The sequence below is a fragment of the Centroberyx affinis genome, unplaced genomic scaffold, assembly GCF_046629955.1.
Source record: "Centroberyx affinis isolate AG114_WGS23_722 - 3 ecotype Tasmania unplaced genomic scaffold, CSIRO-AGI_Caff_v1 ptg001690l_1, whole genome shotgun sequence".
NCBI lineage: Eukaryota > Metazoa > Chordata > Actinopteri > Beryciformes > Berycidae > Centroberyx > Centroberyx affinis.
In genome coordinates, this window is record NW_027280108.1 from 1 (window position 1) to 25,634 (window position 25,634).

General features: G+C 44.6%; 2 protein-coding genes across 2 annotated transcripts in view; one reads left to right on the forward strand and one right to left on the reverse strand.

Annotated features, from left to right (window-relative positions):
• The first annotated feature begins 5,048 nt into the window (after window positions 1-5,048).
• Window positions 5,049-17,455, forward strand: LOC139651599 (BTB/POZ domain-containing protein kctd15-like). Its single transcript, XM_071528581.1, has 5 exons — window positions 5,049-5,648; window positions 8,713-8,888; window positions 11,712-11,856; window positions 15,308-15,610; window positions 16,556-17,455. Exons 1-5 carry the CDS (start codon window positions 5,622-5,624, stop codon window positions 16,715-16,717), a joined length of 813 nt encoding a protein of 270 aa, XP_071384682.1. The 5' UTR covers window positions 5,049-5,621; the 3' UTR covers window positions 16,718-17,455.
• Window positions 17,456-17,523: 68 nt separating this feature from the next.
• The window catches only part of LOC139651596 (transcription initiation factor TFIID subunit 4-like), a 32,003-nt gene continuing 23,892 nt past the window's right edge, over window positions 17,524-25,634 (reverse strand). Inside the window, exons 14-15 of the mRNA XM_071528569.1 lie at window positions 25,405-25,527; window positions 17,524-19,498 (exon numbers count right to left, since the gene is read on the reverse strand). Of these exons, the coding sequence (XP_071384670.1) occupies window positions 19,337-19,498; window positions 25,405-25,527 (285 nt within the window). The 3' untranslated portion in view covers window positions 17,524-19,336. The remainder of the gene's footprint in view (window positions 19,499-25,404; window positions 25,528-25,634) is intronic.

Below are 25,634 nucleotides of genomic sequence, written 5' to 3' on the forward strand. Positions count from 1 at the left end.
ATTACTATTTCCTTGACACTTGTGGTCCTCCATACAACTGGCCAAACGGTAGCAGAAAATGTTTCAGGATGTAAAACATCAGCGGTAAACATCAGGTTTTGGTGTCAGTCCCTCAGAATCAAAGAGCGAGGGCTTCTTTCTAGAGCCGCCATTTTGCACGAAGAGACGTTCAACAATCATACAGGGAGAGATCCATCGTAGAAGAGGAGAGAGACCAATTTCTCCACCCACAGGAGCAGGAGAGAGACCAGAATCCAATGCAGTGTGCACTGAATGTAATGTGTAATGGGTGCGACTCTCATATTTTCTCTCCACTTAGATGTAAAAACCAGAGTATAAGTTCCTTAAGTTATTTTATGATGAATAGTTTTAATTTCCTTTTTTGTTGTACCCTCAACCTGCCTCGTCTACTTGTGATTTCCTACATTTCCCAGAATGCCTCTCGAAAACCCCCAGAGGGTGGATTTGTGTTTTAGCTGTGGGTTGAGTAAAGTTAGCTTGATATTGGATATTTGCTGGATATTGGTTTTCCCACCTTCAACAAGTTGTAAAGCAAACAAGTAAAAACGCATTGATGAATATATTTGGAGGAGGAAGAACAATCACTATTTTCAATATTGGAGAAAATATTTTTCTTATGCAACCCAGATTATATGGGAAATGAGCTACTGAGTGTATATTGAGTGTATAGTGTTACATAAAAGTATTCATTTTGAGAGCATCTCTGTTCCTTAATGTGATGTATTTCCTGTTGAAACAGGATGTTGGGGTGGGACATAATGTGGGGAGGGATCATTCAAAAGTGTAAACCAACGGGTATTGTTAAATACATTATGACATAAATGACAAAATTAGTTAACATGAAAAGGTCATTTTTCATTTCATTGCGACTTTAAGTCCTCGGCTGACAAAACGACAGATCAGATCCTCTGTATATCTTAGAGATAATGAATAATTAACTCCAGATAGTGTTTGTTTTTGCCTACAGACTGGATGTAGAGTGTTTTGGAACAGAGAAATCTTCATGTGTCGTCTAACATCAGCTCAGCATCTGCAGCTCCGGCTAAATCAGGTCTGAATATCCTCCCAGTGTGGCGTCTGTCACCTTTTCATGGACAGTCACGGTGTCTCACTCTCCTTGCCGGGGGGGGGAGAAGGAGCCCCCCCCCACCCCCACCCCAGCCCACCCCTCCCCTCTCCAACCCCTACCCCCACCCCCTTCCCTTTGTCTCATGAGGTCTTTAACCCCTCGGGGCTCGGTGTCAGGAGGGCCCTTCACCCCATCCTCCCTTCGTGCTTTTATTGACACGAACGCACATAATATGGCTCATGTTTCCACAAAGCCACAGTGTTTTATGTAAATATCACTGTAATGTAATATCACTACAGTACAGGCCAAACTACCAGTGTTGAGTCAGGGAAGCAGTGGAGGGAAACCAACCACCTCAGCTCAGTTAACCCTCCTTGTTATTCGCGGAACAGAGTTTACCCACGTTTTTAGGCTGACGTAAATCTGATGTAAATTCAGAGTTTACATCAAAGTAAGTACTTTAGAATTGATGTAGGTTATACGAGGATAGGGTTTTCTAAGGAAAGAGGCAGGAAGAATTCATGCTTTTATGAGAATATAAATTGAGTTTTATGCTCGTCGGAAGGGAAAGCATCTCCATGTGCTGCTGTGGCTCAGAGACTGTCGGATTTTCATCTGGTCCTTGTTGAACTGTCTTTTCTGAAATGCTGCTCGAAGTCTGTTGCAGCTGCATGTGAAGATGCTTTTGTCACATTTTCACATTTCTCTACAATTTAAATTGCCTGTGGAAGTGTTTGGGTTAGCTGGTAAAACATTAATTTCAAGTCGTGTTATTTTACATTTGACTGATTCAGCCTTTGCTTATTGTTTGTCTTCTTCTTGTAAGTTTAACCTTTATTGAGGATGTAATGATACTGCAGTAGGCCTTGCTATGTGTTAATAGTAACTTTAGCTGATAAATAATTCAGAAAATCTTCATAAAAATAAATGTCTGTTTTGCTACTCTATCAGCCAACAGTGATTCAGTACTCGGTTCATGAAGGTTTTTACATTTGCTGTTCTCATGCTGGAAGAAACATGATCACGTCTCGTTACTACAACCTGGAAGTGTTGACGTGTTTAACTTGTTGGAACGGCCACACATCCAAAATCATTTTTATTCAGCAATTCATGACATTAAGTGGGAGATGGAGACAAAACAAATCCTGCATCCTACATGCAGTCACCACTAGGAGGCAGATGTGAATGTTTTTTCCCAGTCAGCAGCTTGTATTTACGGAAAATCCAATATGACCGGTGTCTGGTAGCTCTTTCCATCCTCTGCCAGACAGGAAGTGATGCGTTTTACATTTCTGGTTTGTTTTGAATCAACAGAAGAAGAACTGGGTAGTGAGCATGAGCAGCATTAAGGCTCATTTATGCTCCCTTTACGTACGAAAATAAATACGTCCGTTTCAAACGATGTAACCGTCACTGCCCACATACTTCCATACGTCCTTTACATTGGCATGGATGTTAAGCAATACATCCACTAGAGGGCAGTAGAGAGTCAAAAGTTTCTGTCCACCGTTGCCATGTTTGTTGTGAACAACAAACAACAGGTCTTCGTCGTGTCTCGCTGGTCTCGCTAGAATTATTGGCTACACTGCCCCCGCGATTTTCGGTGGTACTGCGGTGGTATTGCTTTGTTTCGTCCGTATCCGTCAGCTTTCAGAAAATGTGCACAAATACGGATGAAATGAACGCAGAGTACGGACAGAAGGCTCCGTCTGTATCCGTATACGCATTTAACACTGAGCATAACTGAGCCTTTAGCCACCATAGCTGAACAGACAAAGATGGTGTTGAGCGCTGAGCAAAACAGGAACTCACGGATTACCGCTTCTAGTTAAAGTAGTGAGCTGTTATTGGTGATTTTATTTGCTTTTTTTCATTGTAGTTCCATCTGCCGAGACGCTCCCAGCTGGAAGAGCGTGTGAAGAGCGCCGACTGGTTCGTCTCGGTGGCTGTGTGCCTCTCGGTGACGGACAGTCGACTGCAGGTCACAGTTCACCCACCTCTTTATTTACCAGCATCACTAGTGTTCAGCACATCACAGCCACTTTGAACAGCGGCTTCTGCCTTTGGCCTCAAAATGTCAAACATAGAGCCGGTCTGAGGAAAGCCTCCCTGAAGTGTCAGACTGACTGATGTCTGTGGACCAGTCTCTCTCTCTCTCTCTCTCTCTCTCTCTGTCTCTCCCTTCATCCTCCCATCCCTCCATGCACAAGAAAATTCATAAATTATACGAAACCGAACTGCCAGCGCCTGGGGTGGCTTTACAAGATATTTAAATCTTTAAATTCGCAACATCTTTCCCCTTACTTCATCTAATTGAACTAACTGCAGGGTTTCTTTAATTAGGGAGGGGAGGGGGTGGAGGGCGAGAGAGAGAGAGAGTGAGAGAGAGAGAGAGAGAGAGAGAGGCACATAGGCAGAGAGAGAGAGAGAGAGAGATAGAGAGAGAGAGAATCAAGTCCTTCTGCTGGTTTGCACAGTAAAGGGAGACACATGCGCCGCCCGGGGCAAAAACAAATGGAAGAAGAGAATTTAATGCTGGAGTCGTGCGTGTGTGTGTGTGTGTGTGTGTGTGTGTGTGTGTGTGTATCGCTCTATTTCCCTGCTTGACTTAGCTGATAGGAGGGGGGGGGGGCAGTGTTTCAGACAAATGAAGACATATAACTGGTTCAATGTGTCTCTTTAACCAGGGCTTCGCAAATGTTTTCATGTCACCGACCCCCGGTCCGACACACAGGGGCCGACAGACTCCCGGACTCCCGATTGATCAGACTGCAGGATTACTGATGGTGTTTTAGGTGATTTAATATTGAGATTCTCTGGGTGTCCTGGTGGATCAGTGGTTTAAGGAGCATACCATGTAACCACAACATCCTGGGTTTGAATCCAGCCAAGGAGCTTTATTGTTTGTCATCTTTCCTGTCTATCTCTATTGTAAACTATCATAATAGAGGCAAAAAAAAAATATATCACACTGTACAGCACATGAGGAGGGGGACAGTAGTGAAAGTGAAAGCTGGGACCGGAGCAGTCATCCTCACATCACATCCTCTCTGTCTGGGAATCATTTCTAGTGAATTAAGCAGCAACAGACAAATGAAAACGACCGCTGTGTTCACGCTCATGTTGGTTTTACCTGGAAACTCCTGGGAGGCCTCCGGACACGAGTTTGGGGTTTTTGGACACCGCTGCTTCAAACCACAATGTGTCTCCTCTGCACAGGGAGAGAGGGAATGAATAACACAGAAAGTCTTTATCCAACAGGGGGGGATTTTAAAAGGTACAGACACACAAAAACAAGACAGAATAAACACTTAACAAAAAGAGCAGGACAGATGGTTCTGTTGCTGACAGAAGAGACATGGCTGAGACAGACAGACAGACAGACTGACAGACAGAGACAGGGACATGAAGAGCCTGCAGATTGGAGAGGAACACACACACACACACACACACACACACACACACACGCACACACAACTGATGCTGACTCCTACATGCCAGCAGCCGCTCTGGCACACAGCATCATGTCTGTTAACAGTGTGACCAGCAGAATAACTCTGGTTCAGTTCTGACACCAGCAGCCGCAGCCGCCTCTCTGCGTAAAGCTGCGCGCACTGGAACACAAAATGGTTTCTGTGCGGGTTGGCGCTGCGGGATCCACTCTGCGGACCAATTAACACCGAAATATCAGAGAATATGAACCTTTCTCATGTCAGAAACCACAGCGGCAGGAAGGCGTATGGAGGCAGCCGAGCCGGAGCTGGGATGAGGAGAGTAAAACGGATCTGTGTGCGCACCCTCCCGGCGCACATCTCCATCTACCAGTGCGCAATAATTGAAATGGCGCATTTGGCCGCAGGCAGCTGGAAGGGCATAATGCATGACGATAGACGTCATTTGGCTCCAGAGCCAGAGGGATGTTTGATGTTGCTAAAATATATGAGTTGTCGGGGAGAAAGATGTGGATGTACGAGGCAGACAGGAAGGATGTGTGCAGGCCCGCTCCATACTGAAAACACTCAGTTGGAATAAGAAGCTGGGGCAAATTACAAACGCGTGCGTCTCTCTGTAAAGACAGCGATCCGGATTTATATTTATAGTCTTGGGTGCGTGATGGATAATGAATTCTTCTGATCGGGGCGAGATAAATCATTATCCCAGACAACAGAGCATTTTGTCAAACCATAGTATTGACGTTTGGGAATAGCAGGCAGAGGATCACGATTTTTTTTTCTCTCCTTCTTCTGGGTTGACAGAAGCGAGTTGGGGCGAGAGAAAAGAAAAAAAGCCTGCGTTATTGTAACCTAATCCTGGCCCCTGGGGGTCTGAAGGGCCCCGGGCGAGACTTCTCTTTCAGCCCTCCTCTTCTCTTTTGGAGACAGACTGGCTTCTTTTGCTCCTTCTTCTGTCGGAGAGGCATCACACCGGAGGACAGAGAGGGAGGCGAGGACGTGAAGAGAAGACCAAGTCGGCCCGCATCGTCGGAAATAAAAAAAAAAACCCGGGACGGAGAAGACAGAGCCCGGTCTCCATGTCTTCTGTGTCGGTGTCCTCTCAGGTAAGCACGCGCTGTATTATTACGGAGAGAGGCTGCTGCAGACAGCCTCGGAGACTGGCACGCGAGATTTACATGTAAAGTTCACAAGTTTGTAATTATGTGAACGTCCTTCGTCGAGAAAACCCGATGTTCAGATACCATTCGTAGGGGTTTCTCATAGCCCCGACAGTCAGTGTTCTCTCCCTGTATGACGGGAACAGGAAGCCAAAGTCCATTCAAAAACACTCCGTTTTATGCTGCCTTGCGTATCGGCACACGCGCACACCTGATAGAACAAGACTTTGGATCATATCTTACCATTGGGGCCCACTCTTCAATTCGGCATAGGTCAAATGCACCAGACAGGACGTACTCCAATAAAATTCAAACTTTTACAATTGGCTCGCCTGTTGTTCCGACCATCTTTTACCGTCAAAATGCGCCGCGGAGGGCGGTAGCGAGCAGTGTGAACCAATAACAAAAGTGGACAATGTCATGAAATAAAAACCTTCGTGGATTATTTATACGCCGAATTTACCTCAATATCCTTACCAATTAGTAAAAGTTCTTAAGTCATTTCTACGACGTATGTAAGTTTGGCGATTAGCAAAATACATTAAATGGCCAGATTTCTTAATGGAATTTGGCGCTGTGGTATTTCCCGTATCGGAACCAGGTTTCTCCAAGCCACATACCGAAACGGGTTGGGATCTCCAGACTTCCGCTGACTTTCCAACATTTGGCTTCAGTCTATCAGTCATCACACTTGGTCTGATCTCGCGCAGCAGCATAACGCGATTTCAATTATCTTTGGTGAGAAATTTGTGCAATTTTAGAGGCATTTAGACTCTGCTGGCAACTGCGGGACTGCTGTAGAGCCTTTAGTCTGCAGGATAAACTGATTTTACCGGTTGGCTAATCTGCTGCTCGTGCCTAATGTTGCCTCAGTAGACCCATTCAAAAAAAAAAAAATCAAATATGCAGTAGCCTATATGCTGTGGAAAATAACCTCCAACCTTATTATCGGAGCCTATAATTAAGAGGAAGTTGTGGATTTGGAAGAGGGATGGGGGACAGGCTGTTATTTTCATTTCTGAGTCTGAGATACTAGTCCTGAGAAGAGTTTTTACCCAGAAAGACAGACAGACAGAAACGCAGGCAGGCTAACAGACAGACAGAAAGACAGACAGAGAGACAGACAGGAATATGCCTCTGTTTGTCGGTTTGGCCCCGGGCGGCTGGCTGGCCGCGGGGCAGAGACACTGAATGCAGTCCGCCTCCTGTTCACCTTTCATGCTTCAAAGAACTTCTTTACAATTGAGAGACTTTCTGTAGGGGGGGGGGGGGGGGGGTCAATTAATCCAGACTCTGCCCTTACCCAGCAGCCTCGGGTCATCACCATCCTCTGTTTCATCAGTGTGGGCAGCCCCATGAATATTACATTCATGGTAATCTGAAGAAAGGTTTTTTTGTTTTTTTTATCTAGGGGCCTCAGTTCACTGAACCCTCAGGTACAGGCAGCAAAGCCCCGTGCTTCTAATATCATCTGCTACCAAAACTCATGGAAAAACACGGATGACTGACAAGGTTTTATGATTATTTGGTCAGTGTGATACATTTTTAGACGCAGGTCACCAAACTATGAGCTCAGAGGGAACTGAATGCTTCCTTGATGTGATATTTCTTTTTTAGAGATATGGCTTTCATACAGATTTTGGCAATATTTGCTCGATCTTTGCTCTTCGTTAAAAATGATTCACACTGTAAGATCAAGTCTGGACTCAGGCGGAGGTGTGGTGAAATCCGCCCATGTCTCTGAAATATGATGTGGCAAGAGCACAGGCCGCCATCTACATCAGTGATTCTCAACCTTTTTCATATCAAGGACCCCTAATTTAGTCCACATTAGGGCCACAGACCCCCATTTGATGAGATTTTGTCTCTCGGACCCAAATCTGAGAATATCTTTATTGTCAGATATGATTTTGTCCAGAATTCCATGACTATCCGTATTGTAGGTAGAGAGATAACAGTGAGACTATGATCTTCTACATTCTCTAAATGTGTTGTACCTCTTGTAAATGAAATAATGGTGAAGCTTAACAATCCAATGTAATCAGAAAAAGCTGCACACTGACAAAAACTATTGAGGCTCATTGGATGCAAAAATAGATGATTTATTTACATAGTGAAAAAAAGTGACTTAGTGAGAAAAAAGGTGAACATTTCGGTCCTCAGACCATCATCAGCACTACTTCCATTAGTGGTAGCCAATAGGAATGAGGCTGATGGGTGGAATCAATCAGTCAATCAGCCCATCAGCCATATTGTGGCCAAGAGGCCTACAAGGAAATACACACAACCCATACAAAAATATATATACAGACAATCATATATTAAAAATAGATCAAACATTGTTATACTATCTACTTCTATACTTTTTTTTATACTATCTGCTGCTCTACTATCTATCTAAGCTTAACAATTCATCAATTTTCTGGGGACCCCCTGGAACTCCCTCAAGGACCCCCCCGGTGGTCCCTGGGCCCCACGGTGAGAACCACTGATCTACATCAAGTAAAAAAAAAAAAACAGTCTGATTGAAAAGCGTGGCGTAGCATTAAATTAACACCAAATCCAATTAGAAGTCCAGCAGCAGCAGCAGCAGCCTCAGCCTCCACTCTGCGGCCTGCGGTCTGTTCCAGAGCGACTTCAAACAGAAAGCGTCCTCTCAGGCAGCGGACCACCGGCTCTCCAGCAGAGCAGCCGAGGCTCCTGGGATTTGAAGTTGAAAAAGAAGTGGTACCAGCCCAGAGCGCTGAGGCAGCTCCGGCTCACAGACCCCCACATCGCTCTGCTTTCATTTCAGCTTGAACACAGCGGCGGCTTAACGTCTCTGCACCCTGACTCTCTGCACGGAGCGTGTCAAGGATGCTGTGGAGATTGGGGGGGTGAAAAAGAGACGACACCGGCCCAGAGCGACGTGCTGGGCAGAGAGATCGCTCTTATTTTTAGACGCCGTTCGGTTCAGTTGAGTTGAGTCCTGTGTGTGTGTGTGTGTGTGTGTGTGTGTTGTTCCTGACAGGAGGGGCGGAGCATGTCCAGGATGTCTCTGAGCCGCTCTCCGGTGTCTCCCATGACGGCGCAGGGCATCCCGTCGCCGGCCCAGCTCACCAAGGCCAACGCCCCGGTGCACATCGACGTGGGCGGGCACATGTACACCAGCAGCCTGGCCACGCTCACCAAGTACCCCGAGTCCAGGTAAGACCAGAGGGAAGACTTGGTGATTCGGTTTAAGATTATTCACACCGTCAGCGTACATGAGTGAGTGATGTGAAGTTTTGGTCCGGTCCTGTGAGGCTCAGGGTCAGGGGTTGAGGGTTCAATTCCCACTGAGCCATCCATGCTAACAAATGAATTAACTCATGACACTGTAAGGAGCTTAAGGTAAAAGCGTCCAGCCAATGACATGAGAAAGCTGGACTCACCAGAGTTAGATCTTTTGGTAACACTTTACAATAAGGGTCACTAAGTTAAGGGTTAGTTAATGCTTAATAAGCATTAACTAACCCTTAATTAACAGTTAACTAAAGTGTCTGGTAATCATTTACTAATGGTGTTCATGTTAACTAAGGTATTAATTTATACATTATTTAATAGTCATCTTTATAAACTATTAAATAATGTATAAATGAATACCTTAGTTAACATGAACACCATTAGTAAATTACACATTAGTTAACTGTTAATTAAGGGTTAGTTAATGCTTATTAAGCATTAAGCGTCTCTTTGGCGCTCTGAGCTCTCTTCACCTCCAACCAACCAATAAGAAGAGACACATTTAGAAGAGCCTCAGTGTTGTTTACTGACGTCACGTTACAGGATTTCTGGGTATTGAAGTCCTCAAAATTCAAACGGTTACCTCTCGCTGCCATTTTTGAACATGCAAATTTGCCTGGTGCAGCGTTAAGAGCAGCTCCATGTGCTGAAAATGGGACATTTGAAAAGTTTAGCGATCAAAATGTGCAAAGCAGCCATCAGGTAATAAATATGTACGATACCCTGCACTTCAAAATAAAATCTAAAGTCTTCACAAGATCTTAATCCTCGGTTAGATGGCTATTGTGCAAAATGCAGCGTCATCATCTCAGCCACCAGAAATGACCTTGGATTATAAACTTCCTCCCACTTGTTCACACTTTTTTTTTCTTTTTTCTCTTTCCAATTTGTGAGATCAATAGAGAGACGGGGCAGAGGGGAGAGAACAGACGAGGGGAGGAAGAAAAGGGGAGATTTTAATTGCCTTTTGGAGGACAGAGAGAGGGAGAGAGAGAGAGGTAGAGAGAGAGAGAGAGAGAGAGAGAGAGAGAGCTGGCCTGGAGCGAGCGAGGAGGTGAAACTCCTGCTGCCGGAGCCCAGGAGTTCCTCAAGGCAGCCGGCAAGGACGGGCGCTGGCTCTTAGAAAAGGACCTGGCATCGATTTACCGAGAGAGAAAGGATGAGAGAGAGAGAGAGAAAGAGAGAGAGGGAGAAAGGGAGGATGGATGAGCGAGCGAGAGAGAGAGAGAGAGGGGGTGAAGGAGAAAGAAAGAAAGAAAGAAAGAAAGAGGGGAAGAGCGTTACTTTGCCCAGAGTGAAGACGAACCTCAGCACAGACTTCAAAAAATAGTCAAAGGACTTGGTTGAAATTCCCATAATGCCGTCCTGAGGTCAGAGACTGTTTCTGATGCTCAGCTTTCCCCCGACTGAAGACACTCACAGCTCACCAGTCACCCATCTGATCAAACAGTCTGATCAGGTTGATCAGCTGTTATCCTCCTGCAAATTAATATATTCAGGCAAAGTGAGGCTCTTTAGATTCAGTGTGACCGAGGACTGAATATGTGTGAATTCTGCTGAGATGTGCTCATTGTTTTCTCATGAAATAATAACTCATACAACAAAAAAGGAAAATCCCACTAAACAGCTAACGAACTTAAGGACTTAACAGCTGATTAGCGATGAAGTGACTATTCAAGTGTGTGTTGAATATTAATAATATTATATGAATGTAAAAATAAAACACCCCATAAGTATTTTGATTCACAATACGACTCATTACAACCAAAACCCAAACACGATTAAGAGCATACTACACTGTACTGTACCGCACTATGCTATTACTATACTATATTATATTATTCTGTGCTTTAATATAATATAGCCTGTTGCATTATACCATACCATTATTATGATAGTACAAGATGAAACCGTATTGATGCCTGTGGGGAAACAGTGTGGCTGCAGCAGTAAAAGTGATGGGATACAGCAGGGAAAAAGAACAAATCTGACTATAAAATAAGCAACAAAAACAATAAAAGCAATGAAATAGAATATAATTATATTGTGTTGGTTATATAAATATATGCCAGCAGCCAGTTTCAACACATTCAGTAGACTGTATGGGAGGGAAGTATGGGAAAGAGTATGGATTACTTTACTATATATACACTAGGGCTGGGCAATATATTGATATTATATCGATATTGTGATATGAGACTAGATAATCATGATATGGCATAAGTGTTGTCTTTTCCTGGTGTTAAAGGCTGCATTACAGTAAAGTGATGTCATTTTCTGAACTTACCAGACTGTTCTAGCTGTTCTATTATTTGCCTTTACCCACTTAGTCATTATATCCACATTACTGATGATTATTTATCAAAAATCTCATTGTGTAAATATTTTGTGAAAGCACCAATAGTCATCCCTACAATATTGTCGCAATATCGATATCGAGGTATTTGGTCAAAAATATCATATTTGATTTTGTCCTTATCGCCCAGCCCTAATACACACTATACTGCACTATACTGTACTATTCTAAGATAAAACTGTGTGAAACATACTAAACTGTAAACACTATTAGACACTATGCTACATGACACTAATACTGTACTATAACGAACCAGCTGTTATCAGTCAACCTTCTTTCACTGATTCCTGTTAATTCCCTCTCTCTCTCTCTCTCTCTCCCTCCCTCTCTCTCTCTCTTTCCATCTCTCTCTCTCCCTCCCTCTCTCTCTCTCTCTCTCTCTCTCTCAGGATCAGTCGTCTGTTTAACGGGACCGAGCCCATCGTGCTGGACAGCTTGAAGCAGCACTACTTCATCGACAGGGACGGAGACATCTTCCGCTACATCCTCAGCTTCCTGCGCACCTGCAAACTCCTCCTGCCAGAGGACTTCAAGGTACTGTGAGGACAGTGGTTCTCAACGTGGGGTCCGGGGACCACCAGGGGTCCTTGAGGGAGTTCCAGGGGGTCCCGAGCAAATTGATGAATTGTTAAACTTCACCATTATTTAATTGACAAGAGGTTAAAACAATTAGAGAATGTAGAAGAATGACTGTTTTGGTCATAGTTTCACTGTTATCTCTTTACCTACGATACAGATAGTCATGGGATTCTGGACAAATTTTCAGATTTGGGTCTGAGACACAAAATGTCATTAAATGGGGGTCCGTGGCCCCAATGTGGACTAAATTAGGGGTCCTTGATATAAAAAAGGTTGAGAATCACTGACGTGTAAAGAGAGACTGCGTGGTGGAGTTAAAGTGATAATCTGAAACTTTTTCATAGAAATGTTTTTTTCTACCATGCTGCAGTGATTCAACCTGTTGCCAGTTCATTAAAGCTTCTACATTTGCTGTTCTAAACACAGATGACAGGTCCATCTTTCTTGGGAAAAATACTCTGCTGCAGAGGAAGTAAAGCGTTTTATGTTTACAGAAGCAACAACAGCGGTTTGTTTGGAATAAATACACGGAGGTAGAAGAAATATAAGAAGCCGCAGTCTACATTCAGTGTCTTTGTTATTACAGTATATTGGTCAGGGCCGACATTGAGTGCAAAACACCAAAATTAATAACCGCTGATCACCAAAGGTGCCGCCAAAATCAAGACAAACAAGAATATGCAACTTTTCGTCTTGATGTCTTGAAGTGTATTTTTGGCCCCGCCCTCCTCCTCACTCAGTTGGTCAGATCCCTTCCCCACCACCTGTCAGTCATCTTGATGATGTCATCTCTCCTGAGGCTGAGGTCACCGGCACCTTAAAGCCTCCGCAGCCGAGTGTCTGAGCGTTTAGCTTTGCTCGTTTCTTTTCTTCCTGCTTTCCTCCGTTGTTGTTGTTGTTGTTGTTGTTGTTGTTGTGACGTCCTGCTCTGCGGCCGCTCGCCTCACCTTGACAGACACAACTGGCTCACCGCTGGCTCCGCCCACAAGACACGCCCATAGGAAACGGTTTACGCCCCAAACAGTCCCAAACATCATTCTATAGCCAATTTCAGGCAGACAGAGGGATTTAGACTTCAACACACAGACTGATAATGTAGAATCGATCCTATTTCTTTATGATTACCTCCACCAAGGAGGTTATGTTTTCGGTGCCGTTTGTTTGTTTGTATGTGTTTGTTTGTCGGAAAAACTACTGGCTCGATTTTCATGAAACTTGGTGGAAGGGTGTAGCATGGGCCAAGGAAGAACCCATTAAATTTTGGAGTGGATCCGGATCTGACTCACGAACAAGCAATAATAGCACAAGCCTTGGCGGAGGTCTGTGCTCTCTGAGTGCCCTTCTAGTTTTAATATGAACACAGTTGCATATTGCAGCTTTAATTCAGCACCAGCATCAGATTCTGCCTGAGTTTGGCTGTGAAAACACTCTCCAACATCTCATCTCTCATCTCTCCTGTCTCTCTCTCTCTTCTCTCTCTAATGATGAAACGTAATCGGCGTCACCGCCTCCCCTCCCCAGCCAACCCGGCTCTGATATGCAAAAATGGAAAAAACACGACCTCGAGGTCAAACAAATTATTTGTCGCGTGTCCACAAGCGCATTCGTTATCTGCGTTATTCCACCAACAGCGGCCCATCTCTCTTACAGTGGAAACTCTGCAGATTTCTGACCCTTTAATCAGCTCAGCGGCTGCTGGAGGTCGATTCTGCATCGCTTGCAGCAGGAAGAGAGGGGGGGGGGGGGGGGGGGTGGTGTGTGTTTTACTAAATTAATGTGTGAGGTGTGTGTGTGTGTGTGTGAGAGTGAACGAATGTGTCTGATACTGCGTGAGTGTGTCTGCTTGAGTGTGAGAGAATGTGTGTGTGTGTGTGTGTGTGTGTGTGTGTGTGTGTGTGTGTGTGTGAGTCAGCGGGCGCACTGCATCTCTCTCATCTCCCTCCCTGTAGTTAGCGAGCGCTGCCTCTGTTATTCTGCGCCTTTGCTCAGGATGACTAAAACGCCCCGCGGACAGAACCCCTTTTTATAAAACACATCTATCCCTCGCTTCAAGCCTACGAGGGGGGGGGGGGGGGGGGGGGGGGGGGGGAGGGTGTGTGGGGGAGGGGGGTAGTTAAGGAGGCGAGGCTTTGATACAGCGTGGAGCCCCGGGGCCAACAGCAGCTCCGCTAGCTCCTCTGTATGCTCGTTGTCAGAAGCAGTATGGAGTAAAAAAAAAAAGGAGAGTGAGAGAAAAGCCTCCCTCTCTCCTCTCCTCTCCTCTCCTCTCTCTGTATTTCACACACAGTAATTATGAATAGATGTGTCTGCTGGAGCCGGTGGAGCCGGGCGGGGAGAACTTCTGAAAAGCTTTAGAGGGATTTGGCAGATTCTGCGGCCACCTGTGTGAACCGGAGGATGAGAGATTGGATTTCTGGTTGTTGGTATAGCTGCTCGGTGCTTTTGGATCTCGACCGTTTGTCATGTAGTTGTTTACTTGTGCGACTGAACCCCAAACCCAAATCTGAGTGAAAGCCTGACATCTAATGGGGAAGTAGGGTACTGAACTGGCCATCTGCTATTGGCTGATCTTTGGTGCCAGGTGATGTCACAATAGGGCTGGGCGATAATTCAATATTATCGTTTATCGTCTTTCAGTGGAATCATATCGTGATGATATGAAGATATTTTAATATCGTGACACACATTTCTGCTGTCTAAATTGATGATGACAAGCAAATTTTACTTAAAAACTCTGATAAAATGAGGTATGGTAGGAATATTATTTGAAAATTTCTGTTTTGTTTGACATCACACCTAACATTACCATTCGGTTCAATGAGATGAACATTAATTTGATTATTTAACGTGATTTTGCATACATGAACCATATCGTGATATATATTGATATCGAGAAAAATCCTTATGATTATCAAGATATTAATTTCAACCATATTGCCCAGCCCTAGCTCACAACCTGTTGTACTCTATAGAAGGTGACATCACATGGCACCAGCCAATAGCAGATGGCCAGTTCAGTACCCAACTTTTCACCATTAGATATCAGGTTTCACCACAAGCTTGGGTTTGGGGTTTAGTTACTCTTTAAAGTTTCTCACTTTGTTTCCAGCATCTTCCTGCTTCACATTCATACATTTCCATTCATTCACACCTGGCAGCTTCCCAGTACAACCTTCTACTGTCTTCTATTGTCTTCTACTGTCGGTCACTAAGCACCTCCACTGTTAGGGAGCTGAGGAATGAGTGTGTTGCTCAAGGGCACCTCAGAAGCTGTTGTCCAGTGAAGGCAGAGTGTTTCTCTCTCAGTTCCCCCAGCCATATGTCCCAAGCGGGGATTCGAACCCGCAGCCCTCCACAGTCAGCAGTTCACCTCTCTAACTGCGGCTGCCTCTCCTGTCTCCTGCAGGACTTCCCCCAGCTGTACGAGGAGGCGCGTTACTACCAGCTGACGCCGATGGTGCGTGAGCTGGAGCGCTGGCAGGTGGAGCGCGAGGCCCAGCGGGCGGCGCCCTGCGAGTGCCTGGTGGTCCGCGTCACGCCCGACCTGGGCGAGAGGATCGCCCTCAGCGGGGAGAAGGTCCTCATCGAGGAGATCTTCCCCGAGACCGGAGACGTCATGTGCAACTCGGTCAACGCCGGCTGGAACCAGGATCCCACCCACGTCATCCGCTTCCCCCTCAACGGATACTGCAGGCTCAACTCTGTGCAGGTCAGTTAACACAGAACTCAACTCTGCAACTAAACACATATACCTGTAACATATACTACAACAAAGACTTATCAGCAATACATTCTCCCAGTGGGGAAGTACTCATTAAAAACTCATTGAATAACTCATGTGAACAGTATTATGGCATTGCTTCCCCATTGGGAGTATTTATTGGCACTTTGGTTTGGGAATGCACCGGCACCAGTGTTGGAGGTAATGTAACACGTTAGTTACCACAAAAAAGAAATCTGAGTACTCTAATTATGTAATGTGTCAGTTTTGTAATTATGAGTTTCTTTTTAAAATTAGAACGTATTTACTTACATTTTTCTGTCATATTGCTTCATTTCCTCAACATGCTGCTAACTGAAAAAACACAATCTAATTTTGCTCGATCTAAATGAGATTGGCTCACTGTTTTAAAAACAGCAACAGTCTTTCATTGCATTTTACAACATGGACAACACACCTGACAGCACGACACATGTTGTTATGGCATGTTTTTGAAGTGGGCATCACAAAACTACTACTACTACTTTTAATACAGAGTAACTTTGTGATGTAATTAGTTACTTTTGAAGGTAAAAAATGTATAAATAATAGTGTACAAACAGGTTTGCAAAGTGGTACCAATATAGATCACACCACAAACTCCTATTGTTTCCATACTTTTCATTCACACGTCAACTTCAGTTGCTTCAGTTTGCTATATTTATTATTAGCTATATCCTATTAGTATTTTCCTATTGCAACAACCCAGTTCCCCCCTTGGAGATCATTAAAGTTTCATCTTATCTGATCTTCATGACAATGCAAACTCCTGCCCAATTCTACAAAACAGGCTGAACATGTAAACGTGGCTGAACTGCCACTAATGTAACTCATGTGATCATGAGAGTCGTACTGCAGACTCCCTCTCACTTTCTGCCGTTTCCTGCCGTCCAGGTGCTGGAGAGGTTGTTTCAGAAGGGCTTCACCATCAAAGCGTCCTGCGGAGGCGGAGTCGACTCGTCCCAGTTCAGCGAGTACGTCCTGTGCCGCGACCTCCGGCGGAGCCAGTCCATCACCAGCACCCCCATCCGGATCAAACAGGAGCCTCTGGACTAACTGGCACCAACACAACAGAGGAACTCTTAAGGACAGAAGTGACCACCATTACAAACTTCCAATTAACAATTATAATACTCATGCCTGGATCTTCTAATGTCTCTAGTAAATGTGTCATGCTCCAATAGCAACGTTGAGCCAGCAAACGAGACCCGAAGACTTGAAAGACATGAAACAGAAAAGGAAATGTCTTCTGTTTGAATCGAACCCTTTGAGAGACCGGCGACTTGTGTGGAGACTTTTGAAAATCAGACTAGACGACTGAGCGTTGCTTCAGAGCGCTCAGGTCCTGCTTTGGTTTGAGTGGAATGTCTTTCAGTTCGAGTCTGATGATGATGATGATGATGATGATGATGATGCAATTTGGTAACTTTCTGTAAAGCAAACAAACCTCCAAGTCAAGACACATGGGAAAAAAAAAAAATTAACAGTGGTCAACCTCGATACAATAACTGTCACATGTAGATATTTGTAATAAGAATCAAAATCTTTCTTTTGTTTGATATTAATAACTTGCTTGGTGAATATATGTCCATTGTGTATACAAATGAATCGAAAGGTAATTTTTATATGTATGCCATGGTGCCGCGGGGCGCATAATTTAATTCTTTTTATATAATTGCAATTTTGAAAATGTATATTTAATGTATTTGTTAGCTTACTTGTGTCACAATTTTTCATTTGTACAGATGTATTGATAAAAAGATGAAAGGTCTCTGCTGTCTCGTTTATATGCCGACGATCCATCTTAAAGAGGTGAAACCAAACCTGCTTCTTTATCATTTTCTTTATTTCATTTTTTTGCAAAGGTACAAACAATAGTAAAATTGCATTGCCTGAAATGCGTCAGGATTGAATACAGAATGTAGGAAATATAAATAGTCGCAAAAATTGTGTCCTTCCAACAGATGATACTGTAGCTGGGTGCTCTCAAGACCCAGGCTCTTACTGAATATACAGTACATACACCACAGCTTCAATTATCAATTAGAGCTATATACTATACAAACCAAATGCCCGTTACGGTAAAAAAAGACATTTAAAGCGTTAAAAACCTTCAATGTACACTCTTTCCAAAAAAGTCATCTTAAAAACAGCCTTTCAACAGCAAACCGTGAAGCAACTGCATATTCAACTACTATGACAAATCAATATTTTCAACGGTACAAGGTCAAAATTTTCAGACTGCGATTTGATTTCTAATACGTTTTGTAGTCGCATATTGAGCTAAAATTTTATCACACGTAAACCGGGATGAGGAGGAGAGGTCTTGAGGAAATTGCAGGAATGTTGTTTGATCCGACAAGAATAGCTTTTTATTTCGTTAGCCTTCATGAACTTAGCCTGAGTTTACTGTCCATAGGAGAGCCAGCTCCCTGCGTTCTGTAAGATTGATTGTAAATTAAAAATGAAAAACTGTCGTAACTGAATAGTTTGTGTTAACCCTAAAAGTCTGTCAAGTGATTATCCTATAGATCCACACTGTCTGCACTCTTGTACGCACACAAAAACACACAATGAAACACGCGTGCACACACACACACACACACACACACACACACACATGTACACCCACACACGCCACCAGCTTTCACACAACACACACACACACACACACACACACACACACACACGCACGTTAAAATTATCTGCCAACTTTGCTTTCCAAACCAGGAGCTGTTCTGGTACCATTCATACTGTGTGTACGTACGCGCTTTGTCACCATGGAAGCTTCACAGTACTCTCGGTACATTCCTCCGACAAGATCGACGCAGCACAGCCAAACATTCACAACATGTTGGTGAATAAACCATTTCCAAAAAAAAAAACCACGTTATTCTTTTCAACCCTGTAGCGGTAGACGACTTAAAATATGACCGTTAAATGTGTGACAGTACCAGCCTCTACAATCAAGAACAGACTTTATCACAGACCTGACCATGAGTGAGTGAGTTTAAAAAAAAAAAAAAAAAAACAGACTAGAGAGCCCATGAGCCCGCCGTTGTGCGGCGTCCTGAGTGGGTAGCGACTGGGCTACGAATAGCGAGAAAAAACAGACGTGAAATCTTTACGTTTGCTATGGAGAGGTTGGGACAGAGACTCGAAAAGGCACCTCTTGAGGTACAGCGCTGGAGTCGTAATGGTGAAAACAATCCTGGCAGCGTTGTGTAAAAGGATTCCCTTCTCTCACAGTCTGGAAAAACACTTTGAAAAGCAGACCGCACCCTCAAGAAGAGCGCCTAGCTTCGGACCGCACGTTTTGTGTTTTTTTTTTTCAACCCGGCATGTCCCGTGTCGATATCCGTTGCTGTTAACATATGCTGCGTTGAAAAGTAACACAAATATACCGCCGTCCCAAACTAGGCACGCGGATGAGTAGAGAACGACACATCCTTGTTAAGAGTGCAGAGGAATTGTAAAACTAAAAAGCAAAAGGTCCAGGTGAAAGGAGGTGCAGGTCGAACCAAAGGCTAAATGGTGCAGCAGGGAGTGGGAAAGGGATATAGGCCTAAATAAATGGTGACTATGAATTATCTATGAGGACGCAAGGGCAAGGGGGCAAAGTGAAACCCAATTTGTGATCTGCTGTGGGCCGAGTGCGCTTCCTTGAGGGACACCTTATTTCAGTAGCGCCTTGTAGAGCAGTAAGGACCGGGCCGTGGTCCTCTCCTGCTCCAGACAGAAGATGAAGTCCCTGAGGTTAACTCGCGTGATCCGCTGACGGAGCTGCTGGCGGGAGGAGGAGGCGGTGGAGGAGCCTGCGCCCGAGCCTGAAGCAACCTGAGGGAGAGAGAGAGGAGAGCGTCATGCCAAGGCTGGTTGGCAATATCAGCCTTCAGGGACCCGAAGCGCCCTGTGCACAAAGCAGGAGAGAAAGATAAACAGGCACACACACATCCTGGATATACATTCAGGACAAGAAAGAGCAAGAAGTCATCAATCAACCGGGAATAGAGTCTTGACACCTCAGTTTTACTGTAGCACACTAAACCAGACCAGGGATCACAACACACACCAACAAACACTGAAAACGGTAACAATAAAAAGGTTGTTTTGCAAGCTTGTCTTGTCATTTCAGTAAAATGTGGATACTGAGATGCATCTTCTCTCATTATAATTGCTGCCAATTAAGCATGGGACTTCATGTCACGATTATCCTGGCCAAAACAATTCGCGATATTATCTCAATAATCATCAAAATATGCTTGAAACTCTTAAAATGGCACTAAAACATACTGGAATCACTTTACCTTACATTTTGTTAAGAAACAAATATTTTTATTGCATCATAGGACACATCTTTTTTTTGTGAACATCCTTTTTAGTGAAAAACAAACAAGGACAGATTCAGACTCTCGCCAACACCCAGCAGGTAATCACAATGAGAGAAAAAAATCCATCAATAAAAAGACTCTACCTATCAACCTGATATCCAAGCATTCACATGCTTCAATTAGTTATGTGACTGTATAGGACTGTATGTTAGTGAGCTAGACAGCTTTTTCAAGTCACTCGTGAGGATATTCACGCTCATGTGAGGATATTCACGATTATCTCGATAATGGAAATTCACCAAGATAAAATTATCTTGAGTGTTTTTATCACGATAAAAGATAAAATCTTATATCCTCCCCTCCCTACTGCCAATACAAGCTGCTGTCCTCTGTATGCTGTACATTTCAATACTTCGGAAGCTTTCAATGCCTCATCAATTCAGATTCTTTGTTATCACAAGTATCATCAAAATTGATATTGTGGTACTTGGGTAATTTCATTGCAAACCGTGAATCATTGAGTTAAATTTAAAACTTTTAAAAATCTTACAAGCCCAATTTCACAACTAAAATAAGTGTGAAAGAAATAACATCCGTCTGTGTGACTAGTCTGATTTCTCACCAGAAAAACTTATGAGACTGAATTTAGGGTGTAAAATGTTACATTTAACTGCAATCAATACCTTTTAAGGCCTTAAGTTTAGATAATATATTTGGACACATTTTAAGACTTTCAGGACCTGCAGACTCCCTGGTTTAACTACATTAGTAGTAGTACTGGTAGTATTTTCCAGAGGCATCTGAATCACCAATACTAGCATTAATGTAGATCTCCCACACTAGTTAATCACTCATTCAGCCCAGACCTGCAGGAGGATCACCACACCTTTTATATCAAAGGTGTGTTTGCAGCCTGAGGCCAGACAACACCCTGCCCCTACAGCTACTAGCCATACGCAATTCCTCTCCAGTCTGCACGATGTTGCTCCAACAAGCCCTCTTTCCCAACACTGTATATTATCCAAACAGTAATTCAATTCACAGCAGCAATGACTCGAAGCATTGCTTCCCATGCTGCTGAAATGGCCCGGGGCGCGCTCAATGGGGCGAAGCATTTGAAAGAACATCGCCGGGCAGAAATGAACATTTGTGTGTGAATATGTGTGTGAATAAGCAGTTTCCTGAATTAACCCTGGGGTGAACATAGGGAAATAAAGCACCGTTGGTTTTCTGGCTGGGGGGGGGAGGGAGGGGGGGCGGTGCGTCTGACGGCTGGGACCGGCTGAGCTTACCTGAAGTTTGCAGCCAACTACAGCATAGTTAGAAAAACGGCCTGTGAAATAGGCTTCTGCCTTTCCCACATGGAGCCGGAAGACTGCTGTTTGTGAGTCAGACTATTGTACAGATAAACTTTTATCTACTATTCCTACATGAGCAGAGCCAGAGGGCAGAGCCAACAAAAGAAAGTTTGAAAACCAAAGTGAGAATTATATTTACATTTGATTTACATTTAACCTTCATTTAGCTGTGCTCAGTTCCTTCATTAAATTCCTAGACTACCAACATCACAAGCACTCAGTAGTAAGGAGTGCAAGCGCCTTTACAATAGACTTAAAATATTCCCGTGACCCTGGAATGATGATGTGCAACAAAAAAATAAATATTAGGCAAAGAAATATGAGAAACGAGAGCCGAGCAGAGAGGCAGAAGAGCTTTTTGAACTTCAGTGCAAGAGAACGGAGCGAGCGGAGGGAGCTGTGGAGCAGGGGATGAGACCTGAGGTGCTTCTTGAAGAGCACAGTGACCCAGTTTCTGAGGAGAGATCTTTTCATGATTGGTAAACTGCATCTCGTCTTTCAGTGTTTTTCTTTGCGTCTATGTCTCAACACAATGCAAATATACACTTCCAGTCTCTCAAGTTTGGACACACCTGATTGAATGAAACTATGTTTTTCATTATCTTGAAGCCATTTTGATCTAAAGGCTTATGCTTAAATGCTTGAAAACCTTTGAATGACAGTGTGCTTAAACTAAACAGCTGAAAATGGGTTTGGTCTACTCATTACTTGCTATTGTAGTAATGAGATGTGGTAACTGTTTCTCAGGCTCCCTCTCCAAGGCTGCTACTTCTACCAAGGGGCAAAAGAAAGTTTGGGAGCCAGCATGAGTGTTGCTGAAAGAGGGTTAGGCTTCTTCCTCTGGTGCTGCTGCTGTCTGTGAGCCAGCGGTTCAACCTATTGTATAGATAACTAGGCTACCATTTGTATGGGAGCAGAGCCTGGAGGCAGAGCTGACACCAGAGGATAGGAATGAAGCTCCAGGTCCATACAGGAACACAATCAGAGCATTATGAAGCTGCACAGCCTGCAGGCATGCTAACCTCCTCCGCAACACACACACATACACCATATGTCTGCACGCACCATATATGTGGGTGCACACACGCCCAAGGGTGCGCCCTCTATACTGGCACCACACAGCCCAGACGTCACACATCGCGTTAAGATATTTCACTATAATCCCCCCCCCCCCCCCCCCCTCCTCCCTCCCTCTAATCGCACATCAGGAGGCACGGGACCTGGGCTCTGCAGGAGCGCAGAAACCTCTCCTGTCCACTGGCTTCACACGGTCTCCTCTGGAAACTCCCACTCCACACAAATGATTTTCTGTTCTTTCAGCCTCCATGGCTGCCTTTTGTATCTAATCTGCCCCGGAGCTGCTCCAGTAGGGCCTTTAGCTCCCGACTGCAGGCCTGATCAGGCTTCAGATAGGCATGTCAACCAACCCCCCCCACAAACCCCCAGGGCAGTGGGCTGTTATGAATACACACTAGCAACGCAGGAGAGCTTTGTTATTCTCGCTAAAAAACAACAAATAATGGGCCGTACCTTTTCACCTGAGGTCAACAGGAGTCTGAGCCGCCTTGCAAACTGGCCAACCCATATTTACTGAAGCTGTGACAAGCCCAGGCTGGGCCGACAGCGCCAGGCTGCTTACAAACGCTGCATTAACTTGCATAACTTGCAAACTTACATAGTAACAAAAAAACCTGACTAATCCAGCTAAATATCCCATGGCTAGATTACTAACTACCAGGCCAGCAAATAGCTCACATATCCCAAAGTTCATTGCCCCATCAGCGGCCTAAGCCACCCCCAAAATGTTGGCTTTCCCTCCAGGGTTTCCCCCTCCCTCCCCCCTTAATCCTGAGCGCTCTCTCTCTGCACCGAGGCTTCTGCCTTTGTCTGGGACTGCTGGGGGGCGAGCCTCAGGCGGGATGTGTGGAGAGAAAGAGAGAGAGAGAGAGAGAGAGAGAGAGAGCGAGAGAGAGAGAGAGAGAGAGTGAGAGTGAGAGAGAGAGAGAGAGAGACTGAGCATGAGGGGTGAGGGTGGGGCAAGCGCGAGGCAGGCACCCATACTGCACTGCAGTCAGCTTCAGGGCCATGAACCCCCCCTCAGCCTCAGGCTCATTTCTGCAGAGCTGAAATCTATGGCTGCCCTTGAGGGGGTGGGGGGGGCGAGAGAGAGAAAGAGAGAGAGAGACAGAGAGAAAGGCAGAGAGAGAGAGAGAGAGGGTTGGGGGGGGGCAGTCACACCCACAACAAGCCTCCAGGCAGGCACTGACCCCCTTCACTCAACTTTGGTCACGTTCACTCCTTGTATGAAGGGGTGTGTGTGTGTGTGTGTGTGTGTGTGTGTGTGTGTTGATGGAAAAGGTCAAGAGGGTCTGTCTTCCTCTGCAGTCATCATTACTCAGGAAGCCGTTGCTCTGCTTTGCTGATGAAACGGACATCAGTGTCCAGGAGAGACGGCAGATGAACTTTAGAACCGCCAATGAGAATTTAACACCAGACGTTCCTCTATTCTGACAGACACTGTGGCAGGAAATACACAGTGGCTGTCAGTAAAAGGGGAATTTTTTTTAAGCACTTAATTGCTGTATTGCAAACAGTTTAATTAATGTTTCTCTGTCAATGACTTAAACGACTGTTTATCAGAATTACAATTGCCAAAGCAGCAGACAGGTGTAGCTTCTTTTTCTTTCCAAGACAAACATACAACTAGGGCGTTCAAATAATACACTGTAAAAAGAATAAAAACCAGGGAGAAAGAGGTGATACAGTCTTAATCTCTCTTTTTCCTTGTCACTCCTCCAACATGGCGGCGTGTCCCTCGTAACGAGGGTTTTACCTACATCAAGATAAGTTTATGACCGCCAAGGCCTTTTCCTTTAGCATGAAAAGTGAAAGCAACTGAAAAGGTGGAGGAAAAGGTGCCACTTGACTTTTGGTGAAACGTAGCCATGCAGCCAGCAGACAGCTGTTAATAACACAGGGCGGTAAATCCCTAAGCAGAAACAGCAGCAGACAGCTGATTGGTTGTGTAGGCGGAAACTCCCACTGTGCTGCTTGGCTGAAAACAACTAATGCCAACTTTAGCGACTTTTCTGACTTTATTTCTCAAATGTGACTAGCAACCAAATGGACCACAGAAAAAATGTTAATGTGTTGACTTCCAGAGCATTTGCCAACAAACGCAGGTCCTGAAAAGGCCTTATAATGTCTTGATTTGATTTGATCTTAGAATGTCGCGATTAGGGATGTCCAACAAAAATTGATGATCAATTTATTGTCCAGCTGTGCAAATGACCATTAAACCAAATGCCGCTTTTCCACCGCATGGTACCGGCTCGACTCGACTCTACTCGCCTTTTTTGGTTTCCCATTGGGCAACTGAGCTACTTGCAAGAAACGCCTCCAACACTTGATACAAATCCACTGGACTGCTGGGAAGCCCAGCAGGTAGGATTCCCAGGCTGACAGCACTAACGCAGCGGTGCCTAACAAACATCGATATTTGATCATTAACTAACAGTACAAATCGATCAAGATTTTTTTTGAAAATGTGCATCCCTAGTCGCGATTAAATTCAAGGCCTCAAAAGTTCTGAAATACTGTTGAATACAGCATGCAAGTCTTCAGTTCAGTTTTAGAGGTCTTACAGATGTAGTGGCTTCTCTGTGTTTTTTTCTGCTGTTTTTCTAGTGATAAAAGATCATGAAGACCCATTCTCTGATAAGGCAAAAGTGTTTTTTTTTTGTTTTTTGTTCATTTTCTCTTGCATTGGTCATGCATTTCATTCTAACTGGCATCAAAAAGGTCTTTAAAAGTCTTAGATTTACCTTGATCAAACTTGGTATAGCTGATGCCACTAACCTACATCTGGCCCTCACTACAGAGACACCAGAGACCCATTTTAAGGCAGGAAAAACCCTGGTACCGCTCTCCACACATCCTGCGACACCCCGCTATTCTGGGACACACCGGCCTCTGGTGGGTGCTGGATGAAAAATGTGGTTTCCTGATCTGATAATTAGTCATTGGTAGTCTGGTGGTTTTTCTGGCCTCGTACCTCTGTGCCGGCCGAGGAGGAGCCCGGCGAGTCCAGCTTGCGCTTCTTGCGAGGCCCGATGGCGGCGAGGGCCGTGAGGTTGGCGTCCCGCTGCCGGATCTGAGCCTGCTCCTGCTGCTGCATCTGTGGGGGGGGAGAAGAGACAAAAACCGTGTGTGACGTACCTGCAGTGGGACGGGACAGGTTTCCTTTTCAAAATCATCTGAGCTGAATACAACGGTCTTATCTTT

Bases quoted from the DNA above. Each gene is read 5' to 3' on its own strand.
- LOC139651599 (XM_071528581.1), top strand. From the start codon at position 5,622: ATGTCTTCTGTGTCGGTGTCCTCTCAG. The intron at 5,649-8,712 runs GTAAGCACGCGC...TGTTCCTGACAG, and splicing joins CTGTGTCGGTGTCCTCTCAG to GAGGGGCGGAGCATGTCCAG. The intron at 11,857-15,307 runs GTACTGTGAGGA...TGTCTCCTGCAG, and splicing joins TCCTGCCAGAGGACTTCAAG to GACTTCCCCCAGCTGTACGA.